A 12843-nucleotide genomic window follows, 5' to 3' on the forward strand; every position below is an offset into this window, starting at 1 on the left:
TCAGACTCATACATGCAATGGCAGAGCTGGGTTCTGTTGTCAATGGACAACATTTTAACACATTTAAGGACATTAACTGGCTTCACTGCAATTTGCTACACTTCATTCCATAAAATAGGGTAATTGTTCCAATCAGTTGGGCAGAGGAGGTTGACTCTACAGGCAGAGAAGGGTTGTAGAGAGCAAAAGCAAAGAACAGGCTGGGCCGGGTGGCTCATGTCTGTAATCCCAGCACTTTGGGAGGATCCCTTGAGCTCAGGAGTTCGACAGCAGCCTGGGCAACTTGTCAAAATCCCATCTCGACAAAAAATACAAAAATTAGCCAGGCGTGGTGGTGGTGTGCATCTGTAGTCCCAGCTACTCAGGAGGCTGAGGTAGGAGGATCACCTGAGCCTGGGCAGTTGAGGCTGCAGTGAACCATGATTAAACCACTGCACAACAACCTGGGAAACAGAAACCCTATCTCAAAAACAAACAAACAAAAAACCCAACAGCAAAGAATGTCTTAAGTCATTAGTTACCATTAGGTTGTTTCAGGCTAGTTTTTTTTGTATAAGGATTAAAGCAATTAAGCAGAGGGAACTTCAGAGCATTGCCCACTGAAGACTGAAACTGGCCTGTTTGGAAAATTGACTGGCCGGGCAGTGGGGGCTGACGCCTGTAATCCTAGCATTTGGGAGGCTGAGGCGGGTGGATCATCTGAGGTCAGGAGTTCGTGACCAGCCTGGCCAACATGGCGAAAACCCATCTCTACTAAAAATACAAAAAAATTAGCCGGGTGTGGTGGCAGGTACCTATAATTCCAGCTACTCAGGAGGCTGAGGCAGGAGAATCGCTTGAACCTGGGAGGCAGAGGTTCCAGTGAGCCGAGATTGCGCCATTGCATCCCAGCCTAGGCAACAAATGCGAGACTCCTCCAAAAAAGAAAAGAAAAGAAAAGAAAATTGGCAGATAGGGCTCCCTCCTGATTTCCCCAAAGGTCAGATAACAACTTAGTTTTGTCGTGGTGACTTAGAATCTGAGTGTGAGTAGCTGTGTTTTGTTTATTCCAGTCTGTTGGTGCCTAGTGCAAGAGCTTAGTCCAAAACAACCGTCTCCGATAATTTTGTCGCCCAGTGACATGATCAAAGCTCACTGCAGCCTCGAACTCCTGGGCTCAAGCAATCCTCCTGCCTCAGCCTCCTGAGTAGCTGAGACTACAGGCGCACACCCCTACGTCTGGCTCTTTACTTCAAATTTTGGTATTTCAGGCCGGGCGCGGTGGCTAACACCCGTAATCCCAGCACTTTGGGAGGCCGAGGCAGGTGGGTCACCTGAGGTCAGGAGTTCGTAGACCAGTCTGGCCAACATAGTGAAACTCCATCTCTACTAAAAATACAAAAATTAGCTGGGTGTGATGGTGCCCATCTGTAGTCCCAGCTACTCAGGAGGCTGAGACAGGAGAATCACTTGAACCTGGGAGGCAAAGGATGCAGTGAGCTGAGATTGCACCACTGCACTCCAGCCTGGTGAAAGTGAGACTCCATCTCAAAACAAAACAAAACAAAACAAAAATTAGCTGGGTACGGTGGTGCACACCTGTAATCCCAGCTACTAGGGAGGTTGAGGCAGGGGAATCGCTTGAACCCAGGAGGCAGAGGTTGCAGTGACCGGAGATTGCTCCACTGCACTCCAGCCTGGGCGACAGAGCAAGCCTCTCAAAAAAAAAAAAAAAACAAACAAAACAGGCCTGGCATGATGGCTCATGCCTGTAATCCCAGCACTTTGGGAGGTTGAAGCGGGCAGATCACTTGAGGTCAGGGGTTCGAGACCAGCCTGGCCAAAAAAAAAATTAGCTGGGCGTAGTGGCAGTCACCTGTAATCCCAGCTACTTGGAAGGCTGAGACAGGGCAATCCCTTGAATCCGGGAGATGGAAGTTGCAGTGAGCTAAGATCGTGCCATTGCACTCCAGCTTGGGCAACAAAAGTAAAACTCTGTCTCGAAAATAAATAAATAAATAACAATTTGGTATTTCATCCATCATGGACTCTTTTGCATTGATTTTTCTAAGTTTAAAATGTTGGACTAGCCGGGTGTGGTGACTCATACCTGTATTCCCAGCACTTCGGGAGGTCCAGCCAGGAGGATCATTTAAACCCACACATTCGAGACCAGCCTGGACAACATAAAGAGATTCTCGTCTCTACAAAAATAAAAATAAAAAATAAATGCACTAAAATACTTCATTACTGAAGTTTGAACTCCACTTCTACGGGCACTAAGCTACTCGGCTCCAAAGCTAACCAAGGAGCGCTTTGGAGCAGGAGAGGTCCCAGCTGGTGCAGATCCAAGGTTTCCCATGGGTGGGGAGGCAGGATGGGAGGGTGCAAAGACGTGAGGGCTGCACGATCTCCGAAGAATTTGGGAGCAGGCGTCCCGCTTTTCTCCGCCTGGCGCCCCCAGCCAACTGGGTGCCGAGCCCACGCCCCATCTGCACACCAGGACCCGGATGTGCAGCGTGCGGGGCGTCGGGGCCCGCGGAGCGTGCACCACGCGGCGCTGCAAGGCGTCGCACTGCACGCACTGGCGACTGCTGCGGCGGAGCAACCATTCCCTGCCCGACGCCGCCGGGAGTCTGGACACGCACCTGGCGGCCGCCGCGCGCAGGAAGCCACTGCACCTGGTCGCATTGTTGTCACTGCCACCGCCCCCTCCCGCCGTCCCTCCCTCCCTAGAGGCAACCCAGCACCCGTCCCCACCTGCGCAGGGCTCGTACCCCTTTAAGGAGTCAGACGCCGCCAGGGGTGGGCGTGGTCGCCGCGAGCGAGAGAAGAAGGGTGGAGGGGAGGGGCCGGTGTAGGGCAGACCTGATTGGCCCGAGGCCCGGGCGGCGGCCGCGCGCGCCTGCGCAGGACGCAACAGCGCGCACGGGCGGCGGGAGGAGCGCGCGCGGGTGCTAATTGGCTCGGGTGGCGGCCCCGCCCGCGAGTGGTGGGCGGTCACGTGACGCGACGGCTGGGGGCTCCCGGCGCGGGGGACGCTGGTGGCCAAGATGGCGGCGGAGCTGGTGGAGGCCAAAGTGAGTGAGCGGCGGCGGAACCGGCCGGGGCAAGTGGGCGAGAGGGCGGGGGCCGGGCCGCAGGTCGAGGTCTGCGCCTTCTGTCCAGGGCCCCACAGCGCGGCCGGCCCGCGGCTCGCCGTCCCGGTCCCCAGACCCCGACCCCGGGTCTCAGGGTGAGGGCGGGGGGCGGGGAGGCCGGGGGCGGGGCCCTCCTGCCTCACCCGGGTCTTCGCTCCGGGGGTCGCTCCCCCGGCTTCAGGCAGGCTCCCCCCCACCCAGCCCGAGCCCTTGGAGTCCCGGTCCCTAAGCGCCAGGCCAGGGCCGCGCCTCCCGGTTGAGACACCGTTCTCCCGGGCTGCGGGACGTGTTGAGCTTCTCGTTGCTCTCTTGGTTCCGAGCCGGGGTCTTTGCTCTTTGGCTGGTGTATGGGGGGAGTGTCTGCGCCTCCCCGCCCGCAGGGCTCCCAAGGATGGTATCTGGGTCTCGTCCCCGCCCAACAGGCCAGACTGGGGTTTGCGAGTCTCCTGCTTGGAAGGGTCCCCTGAGTCCCGGAGAGTGTCCTGCCACCGTCCAGGTAGAGGAGTCAGGGCCCTGAGGCCACCTCCAAGACACAGCACGTCCTCTTGGGGTCTAGAGTCCAGGCTCGGGCTTGAGCCCCTCTTCAGCTCCTGCATTGGTCCCAGAACCCCGCCCCCTTCCCGACACCGTCTCTCACACGCTGGAGTGGGCGCTGGGGGAAGACTGGGCCCCCTCTTTCCCTCCCCATAGAATGGAGTCCTGACCCCTTTTCTTGGTCAAAGACTTTCCTTACTCTCCTTTTTTTCAATCTTAAATCCTGGACTGTGCTTTGGTCCTACCTCATTCCCGTTGGGACAGAATCTAAGGCTACTAATTCCGCTTCAGGGGGCTCTAAACCTTACCTGTGCAGCATCAGATACTGTCTTCAAACCTTGGGTGCTTCTCTTATTTTCTGTGCTTGAGCGAGTCTACTTTTTAGGTCAGACACCCTCCCTCCCTACACAGCCCCCAGAATCTTTATGCACCCCAGCTTTGGTTTTTAAGGTCTCCTGTCTTTCTGCCTATTCTCTTATGTTGATCTCTGGAGGGTCCCCACTGGGTCCAAGATTGGCCTCTTTAGAATAATTTCTGCTGCTACTCTTTTATGCTACGGATCCTGTGCAGGTCCCATGTCCCATAGATACCATCTCCTAGCTTGGAACCCATTTTAATCCTAGGATTGAGCTCTGAGTATCCGCATTCCAGGGGATGTACCTTCTTGTAGGTGCCTGCCTAAAGCTGAGGGTCTAAAACCCTTAGAAGTGCCCGCAAAACCACGGCTTCCAGGGAGGTTAGGGGACCTCTCCCTCCCCCATCCCCCTTCACGTCTTCCCTCCCCACAGTCCTGACCTGTACATATTTTCTTCTCAGCCCTCTCACATTACCCACTGGGATCTGAAAACACAGCGCTCAGGGCTCTGTGATTACAGCATACACCTCTTCGCCTCCCAACCCTGCCCCTCTCCCCCGCCCCGCACACACTTCTGTCCCTCTCTAGAGTTTTGAAAAGTGGAGACTCGCCCTGGAGATGTGGAGGCCTGAACTCTGTAAACCCGAGGTGGCAGGCTCTGGGCTTGAAGTGCCTTGGAGTCCTGAAATGTAACCTCCTTTCTGGACTTGGAGCTGTGACCCTGGACTCCCCACCCCCACCCTGGCTGAGGGCAGGGTCTGCACTCTTTTGTACCATCCAGGCCTTGAAATATGATCTGATGAACTTTCCTTGACCCTCTGGTGACTGGGTCCCCCCACCTCAATTAAATCAAGTTGATCCTTCTTTCAGGTTCTCTAAACTGTGAGCTTCCATTCAAGGGGGCCTGGACCCCGGGGAGCCTTCTTTCTTCTTGAGTCCGTTGCTACGCCTCTAAGTACCTTAAATGTCATTGAAACATCCCCTTTTTTACAGGGGCCTTCCCCAGCCTGTCATATTCATGGCTGCAGATTCTGTCTTTTGGGGTGCATCACAGACTGCTCGGAGGGACGAATGTTGGGGGCTTGTTGGTGAACTTTGAAATCTGAGACTCTCAGCTTGAGACCTGGAGGCAGGTTTGGGGCAGGGGTGTCTGTGAGCTCCCTGAAATAGTCCGAAGCACATATCTCCACTTTCCTGGAAAGAGGCGCCTTCCTGAGCTTCCCCCAGTGCTCCGAGGGGCCTGTGCTAGAGGAAAGGTTCAGCGCAGCTGCTGTGTCTCGGCTGATGTCTCCCCACGCGACTTCCAGGCAAGCCTGGAGTTGAAACTCTGGAAGCTGCCGGGGCCTGGCGCTGTTTATAAACACAGCTCTGACGGCAGGCAGGTCAGCTCAGAGCCAGGGCAGGAAGTGATCCTGGGGCATTTGGGGCTTCTTCCTGAATGCTTGTCCCCCCCGCATTCCCTCCGGTGTCAAGGGCAGGCTCCTCTGAGGTGGCAGCTGCCGGGAAATCTGAGTCGTGAACATATGGCCGCCTAAGGGGTGTGCTCCGGGAAGTGGGGCTGGGGCTCCACTGTCCAGCCTGGGCGGGGCGGAGGCTCCCGGGGTGCCAGGATGTCAGCAGGTTCCTGAGCCCACCTGCCTTCGACCAGGCTGCCAGTGTGAAGTGTCCACATGACATCGTCTCTCCCTGCTAAGGCCTTGGGCCACTTCCAGAAGAAACATCTTGTCCGCAAGCCTTTTTGTTTTCTGCACAAGGTAGGAAGTCAGGCCAAGGGAGGTGAGGCGTTTTTGTTTTCAAAGCATCACTGACTCTGAGGCCCGGCAGACCACGCAGGTCCCCATAGCCAGTGTGCTGGTGAGTGAGGGTCCCCGGCAGCGGACGGGAACACCCTGGGGAGCCCAGGGGCCGAGGGGCCGATGCCAGTCCCATGCATATACTAGGGAGGCTCTGGGCCAGCCACTTCTCTCTGTGAGCCTTGGTTTCCTCACCTACACGATGGGTGTGGTCATTGTGAAATTAGCGACATAGGCCTCGCTGGTGCCTGGCAGGGAGCAGACGCTGGCATCCCGGTTCTTCACCGTCACGGGGCCACGCAGCCCTGATATGGGAAGAGGCTTCTCCCGAGGTTCTTAGGGCAGGACTGGGCCACCCACACGTGCGTCCCTGTCGTTTTGAGCCAGGACAGCCTCTCCGCCTCCAGCAGGATCCCGGCCTGGTACAGCTGGAAGGAATCAGAGTTGACAGATGAGGACCCCGCCAGTGGCCCCGGCTGCTGCAGCCTTGGTGCTGAAATGGGCGGCTAGGCTCCTCGCCTCACCCTGGGGCAGCCGGGAGCTGGAAACCCCAGCACTTCCTGGCACGGAGGCCGCAGTGTAGACACTCCAGTGGGACTGCCTCTGGCTTTGACCCTCAGGGTCTTTCGAGTGGAGTTTGAATGATTTATCGGTTTCTTCGGGTGCCTGCCACCTTTGCTTACCACCCTTGACACTTGAGCTTTTTCTCCATTCCTCCTGGAAGTTTCTCTTTCCCACCACATCTCATTCATCCTAGGCCGGCTTCAGGGCTGAGGGTGGGTGGCCCCGAAACCCTGCCAGCCCATCCCTCCAGGACACCTGGCTTCTGCAGCCTGTTGAGCCCTCTTTCCCTTTCATGGTCCTACCCCTCATGGAGGGGAGGCCACTGCCAGGCTACCCCACATCAAACACTAGGGTCAGCTGGGCTCTGTTGTTTGGTTTGATTTCGCTGGAGAGGCACTGTCGGGGGATGAGGGCCAGGTCCTGCCAAGCCTCATTCATCACTTTGGCCCAGGTCCCGCAACAGCCCCTGTGGCTGCTGCCTTCCCCTCGGACCAGTCCCCCAGGGACTCAGGGCGATGTCTGGAGATGTATTTGGTTGTCATGAACTGTGGGTGTTTAGCACCCCACAGTGCCCGGGACAGCCCCAGCGTCCACAGGGCCGAGGGGACGAAACCCTGCTGGAATGATGGGTAGACGTTTCGGAGGCCCCCACAGGCCCGGCCCTGTGTTGCTGTCCGGAGGAGAGTGTGTCAGCAGGGACCGCCCCTGGCTTCAGAGCCAGGTCTGGGTTTGAATCTTGGCACTGCCACCTCTGAGCTGACAGTTCTTCTTTTGTGACAGAGCTCACACACCAGCTTAGCAGGGGTGTTTTAAGGATCAGAGTTAAATATGTAATCACATGACCGACTCGGTTCCCGGCAGGTGATTAGTGCTAAGTAAACTGTGGCTACTGTTGGCGAGACCGAAGGGAAAACATGTCTGTGGCTGACAAGGGTTGAGCGCCCACCCAGCCAGTGCTTTATGTCATTATCCTCCCGACGAAGAGACTGAGGGTCAGAGAGGCACTTGGTATTTGTCGGCAAGGCACTGGCAGAGGCCGTTTACAAGTAAAGCAGGATTCCCAGTTCCTGTCCTGGGGATGCTTTCAGGCTGAAGACAGGGAAAGAGAACCTAAAATAGAAGGGGGGCCTAGTCAGAGGCGCTTTTGCTGCGTTGGCGATGCTGGGGAAAGTTTGATGAGGAGGAGGGAGGGGGCAGGGCTTTGGTGGGAGGGGGCACCGTAGGGGCAGGGCACTCCACCAGCCCCAGCCAAGGCTGGCCCTTCCTGGCGAGTGGGTGTCTCTCACGGCCCCCGCCTCAGGGCCTGGCCTCTGCGGAGTCCCCTGCCTTGCAGCTCTGCCCTCTGAGTTGTGTGTGCTTGCTCCTCCTCAGAACATGGTGATGAGTTTTCGAGTCTCCGACCTTCAGATGCTCCTGGGTTTCGTGGGCCGGAGTAAGAGCGGACTGAAGCACGAGCTCGTCACCAGGGCCCTCCAGCTGGTGCAGTTTGACTGTAGCCCCGAGTTGTTCAAAAAGATCAAGGAGCTGTACGAGACCCGCTACGCCAAGAAGAACTCGGAGCCTGCCCAACAGCCGCACCGGCCCCTGGACCCCCTGACCATGCACTCCACCTACGACCGGGCCGGCGCTGTGCCCAGGACTCCGCTGGCAGGCCCCAATATTGACTACCCCGTGCTCTACGGGAAGTACTTAAATGGACTGGGACGGTTGCCCGCCAAGACCCTTAAGCCAGAAGTCCGCCTGGTGAAGCTGCCCTTCTTTAACATGCTGGACGAGCTGCTGAAGCCCACCGAGTTAGGTGAGTGGCCACCCTGGGGAGGCTGCGACGGGAGGCCTCGCCTAGGCCCTGTCGCCCAGCCCAGCCATGCAGCCCACCTTTGGTGATGTTCTCTGGCGCGGCCAGGGCGGGAGCCACGGTGGCCAGGGCTGTCCTTCCCTGGAAGCAAAGGGACCATCTTTGATATTGGTCACCCCTTGCTGTGTTACAAGTTACCCTGAAATGGAGCAGTGGGCGTCTGTTAGCTCTCAGGAACCCACGAGCCGCGTTGCAGGGCGTTGGGGCTCGGGGGCTCTCATGAGGCTCAGTCAGGCTGGAGCCACCTCATCCGGAGGCTCGACCAGGGCTGGAGCAGCCACTTCCTCGTGTGGTGGCTGGCAGGCCGCAGCTCCTCACCGGCTTTTGGCCGTCGTCCCCAGGTCCTCACTGTGCAGCCTCCTGCACGGGCTGCCCGGGCTTCCTCAGCCTGGTGGCTCCCTCACCCTAGGGTAGCGAGTGTGTACGTCCAGCTGGGAGCTGGAGCCCTTTTTATGACCCAGCCTCGGACATGCCTTGCTGTCTCCCCCATGGAGTCCATTGCTCACAGACTCTGTGGCACAGGCAGGGACCACACCAGGCTGTGACTGCCAGGGCCAAGGGTGACCAGGGTCACCTGGGAACCTGGTTTCCCTGCTTATTCCCCATGGAAAGGGGGCTGGCCAGTGGCATCGGCCTTCCCTCCTTCCCCCAGGCTCTGGTTCCTCGTTGGCAGCCTGCAGGTAGGGCCTTGGTCAGCGGGCTCAGGTCACTGCCAGGCTGTGTGCACCAGGCGTGCTGGGGGCTCAGGGCGATCCCAGGCAGAGGAGAGGTGCTGGGCTCCACACTTCTCTCTCTCATGTCTTTGTCTGCAAGCACTGACTGAGCAGGAACTGTGTGTCAGGACCTCGCAGCCCGCAGCAGTGTGGACAGGCCCCTGGCGCCTCCCAGCAGCCGTGACCATTCAGGCTGCAGGTGGGTATCAAGCCCGGTCTCTGCCTCAACCATAGCCCTGAGCTCAGGGCCAGGGAGGCCAGAGCAGCCCCAGCCCCCAGGGCAGGGAGAATGTGCAGCCTCTGGGACTCCCAGTTAGGGAGCGGAACATCCTGGGCCTTTTGTGGACCTGTGCCCCGAGGCGCTCAGATTTTACCAGGTCCTCTGTGTGCCTGGAGGTCTCTTCTTCCTGCCTCCCTTCCCCTGCCCCCACTCTTTCCTTCGCAGTAAACGTCGCGCAGTAAACGTCAGAGTGCTGTAAACGTGGGAGTGCCTGCTGGGTGGGTGCGTGATGGGCACCAGGCATGGACACGCAGCAGGGAACGGGACCAAGGCCGCGAGGTTCAGGAAGCCTCTGCACGCCCCCTCCCACCCTGCTGACCCAGCGACCTGCCTGGTCCCTGCTGTGGCCTGAGGGCTCCTCTCTGGCACGCTTCAGTCCACTGGGTGCCAGCTGGCCCCACTCCCCTGCCCCGGGAGGCAGGGTCAGTGGGGGTGTGGGGAAGGGGAACTGGCCTCCATTCCCCTCCCACCTACAGCCCTGGGACTTTGTGAGGTTAGGTTGGAGGGGCTGGGCTTCCAAGTGAGGATGGAGGAGGTGGAGGAGGTAGGAAGATGCTGCCGGTGGTTCCTGAGGCAGTGAGGCTCCTCCCTCCAGCCTGAGGCTCCGCCTTCTGAGTGAGGCTCCGCCTCCACCTTTTTTCTTTTGCAGGAGGTGTCTAGTGGCAGCCTCCTGGGGAGCAGGTTGGCCCAGCAGCACCTGTCCTGGGGGACTCGGGGCCTTGGCCTGACTTTCCCGGCCTTTGCTGCCTCATGAGGGAAGCGGTTCCCCCTGGCGGGTTCTTGGGCAGAGCCGGCTATCTCTGAAGCTTGGGCCTTGGGAAGGACCTGCATCACAGGGAGGCTGGGCTTTCCCGGGAGTGGCAGGGCAGGCTTGGTCCAGGGTGGGGGACGGGGCTGACCGTCTTCCTTCCTGCACGGGGACCAGTAGCTCCATCCCACAATGCATCGCTGTGCCCTGAGCCCCCAGGGACCCTGGTCACCTGATCTCCGGGAGAGCCAGCTCCCCTGTCTACACCAGTATGACTCTGCTGGCGGCTCAGAACAAAGAGGCCAACCCCACCCTACCTCTCCTTCCCACTGGCTCCCTCTCCATCCTAGGCCGCCAGGTGAACCCCCTTCCCTGGATTCCCATGCTCTTGGGGGACCCCCCCCCCGGGGAATGCCTGGGTCCTTAGAGGTTTCCTGGAGCATAGACCCTGGCCCCAAAGCAGTGCTCCCCTTGGTTTCAGGGCCTGAGATGCCATCCCTCCACCCCGACCCTGGGCTGTGTCCCTCCCCAGGGTGCACTCTGTGGTGCTGGCCTTGCGGGGGGCCGCCTCAGGAGGACCCAGTTCCACTGCTTCCCCCTTGCCCCCGCCTCTGGCTGTGACCCACCGGCCAGCGTGAGGCCCACTGCTCTGGTCTGTTTCCCCGGAATAGCCGCCGGCCGGCTCCAGGATGGAGACTGCGCCAGGCGGACAGGAGCCATAAATCACGTGGCGCGGAATGCTGGGCTGGGGGAGGGGGTGACAGAGCTGCAGAGCAGGCTACGGGGGCCTCGGGCCACAGATGATCGGCTCCAATGGGAGGTACCATGTGTGGGGACGGGGCTGGCGCCCAGAACAGTGCGGAGAATGGCCCAAGGTCACACAGCGGCCTGCCTTCCCTTATTCTGAGCCAACGAGGTCCTGCCTCTGAGCAGAGGCTCTGACTTGGACCTCGTGAAGGCTGGGGACCCTGTCCTGCCTCTCAGCAAGGAAGCCCGCCCCACCCCTTCCCAGCCTGCACCACCTGGGGAGTCCGACTAGGGGGCCTGACCCTCCTGTCAGGGTACATGGGAAGAGAGGCTGTCAGGAGATGTGGGGCGGAAGGAAGGGCACACACTGGCCAGGCACAGAGCTGCTCCTCCAGCGGGCACCCCGAGGAATCTGCCTGCTTGCCCGCCTGCTGTGCAGAGTGGAGCCCCTGTTGCCACGGCTTCAGACGCCCCCAGAGGCAGGAAGCCCTGGCACTAGCCAAGAGCCGCCAGTCGGGCATGTGCTGTGCTGTGTGTAGGCACGTGTGCCCTTCAGTCTCTGAAGCCCTTGGGCGAGCATTGCCCAGGCCACAGCAAGGTAGCATGGTCCCTGCTCAGGTGCCACACAGAAGTGCCAGGTGATGAGCGTCTTGTGGCAGGCAGAGGGCTTTCAGGGGCTGCTGTCGGTAGCGGGAGCCATTCACTCTACGTTTGTGAGGAGGTAGCAGTCAGGAAGGCTTCCTGGAGGCAGCAGCTTCCAGTCCAGACCTGAGGGTGACTCCCAAGAAGCCAGGCAGAGAGGAGGCGGCAGAGGAGTGTACTCCAGGCAGAGATGGGGGGCAGGGGAGTGTACTCTGGGCAGAGGGGAGGGGGCAGGGGAGTGTACTCCAGGCAGAGGGCAGTGAGGGCAGAGGCCGATGGCCAGAGAGGGCTCATTCACAGGGCTGAATGGAGTCCATTGTGGCCAGAGTGTGGTGTGCCCAGGAGGAGGGACGCAGCAGCCTGGGCGCAGGCGGCAGAGGCTGGAACCCGAGAATGGTGGGTCCAGGGAAGGTTGAAAACTACCCTCCTTTCCCCAAGGGCTGCAGCGCCCCTGAGGTTCTGGTATGATTTTGGGGGTCAGTGAGGAAACTGAGAGGTGCAGGAGGCAAGTGGCCACCTGCCTTCCACAGGCAGGCCTGCTGCCCGCCCAGGCCTACCATCTGTCCGTCTGCACACTGGGAGCCTGGGGGAGCACGGGGCATCCTGTGTCACTGTCCCATGTTTGGGGTAGTCTGACCCACTCGGCCTGCTGGCACTTCCCATGCCTATGATTGGGGAACAAGGGGACTCCGCCAGCTCTGCCCCAGGTCCTGGCCTTCTGGTTGAGGAGGAGGGATGGGCCCACCGCTACCAGCTAGGGGACTGCTGGCAGCCACCCCCACATCCCACTGGTCCTTCTCCTATCCCCTGTGGCCCCTGCCTTGCCCAGCCCAGCTCCCCCACCTGCCCGCCGGCCACAGTCTCCTGCTCTGCTTCCTGCCCACTGGTGCCCTCCCATGGCAGCCTGTGAATGTTCTCACTGATGGGTGGAGCTGTCACACCGCCCTTGTGCCTAGCCGGGGCACCTGTTCCCCACCCCTCCGCGACAGTGCCCCCGTGTCCCTCATACCTGACTGTGCTGCCTCTACTCTTGGTCTGGGGGACCTGGGGTGGAGAATTGGTGCTGGTAGCTTTTAGCTGGACAGGGCGGGGCTGGGAGTTAGAGAACTTGTATGTGCTGGGGAGGGGACAGCCTGGAGGAGGGGGCCAGCACATGGGCCAGTTGGAGGCGGAATGGTCCCATCCGATCAGCTTTTTTTAAATTTTTTTTTTTTTTTTTTTGAGACGGAGTCTTGCTCTGTCGCCCAGGCTGGAGTGCAGTGGCCGGATCTCAGCTCACTGCAAGCTCCGCCTCCCGGGTTCCCGCCATTCTCCTGCCTCAGCCTCCCGAGTAGCTGGGACTACAGGCACCTGCCACCTCGCCCGGCTTGTTTTTTGTAGTTTTAGTAGAGAGGGGGTTTCACTGTGTTCACCAGGATGGTCTCGATCTCCTGACCTCGTGATCCGCCTGTCTCGGCCTCCCAAAGTGCTGGGATTACAGGCTTGAGCCACCG

At 59.5% G+C, this 12843-nt stretch overlaps 1 protein-coding gene across 1 annotated transcript in view; it reads left to right on the forward strand.

Annotated features, from left to right (window-relative positions):
• Window positions 1–2869: 2869 nt before the first annotated feature.
• The window catches only part of PIAS4 (protein inhibitor of activated STAT 4), a 31220-nt gene continuing 21246 nt past the window's right edge, over window positions 2870–12843 (forward strand). Inside the window, exons 1-2 of the mRNA XM_025368687.1 lie at window positions 2870–3059; window positions 7737–8163. Of these exons, the coding sequence (XP_025224472.1) occupies window positions 3033–3059; window positions 7737–8163 (454 nt within the window). The 5' untranslated portion in view covers window positions 2870–3032. The remainder of the gene's footprint in view (window positions 3060–7736; window positions 8164–12843) is intronic.

This window comes from Theropithecus gelada, chromosome 19 (assembly GCF_003255815.1).
Source record: "Theropithecus gelada isolate Dixy chromosome 19, Tgel_1.0, whole genome shotgun sequence".
NCBI classification, from domain to species: Eukaryota; Metazoa; Chordata; class Mammalia; order Primates; family Cercopithecidae; genus Theropithecus; species Theropithecus gelada.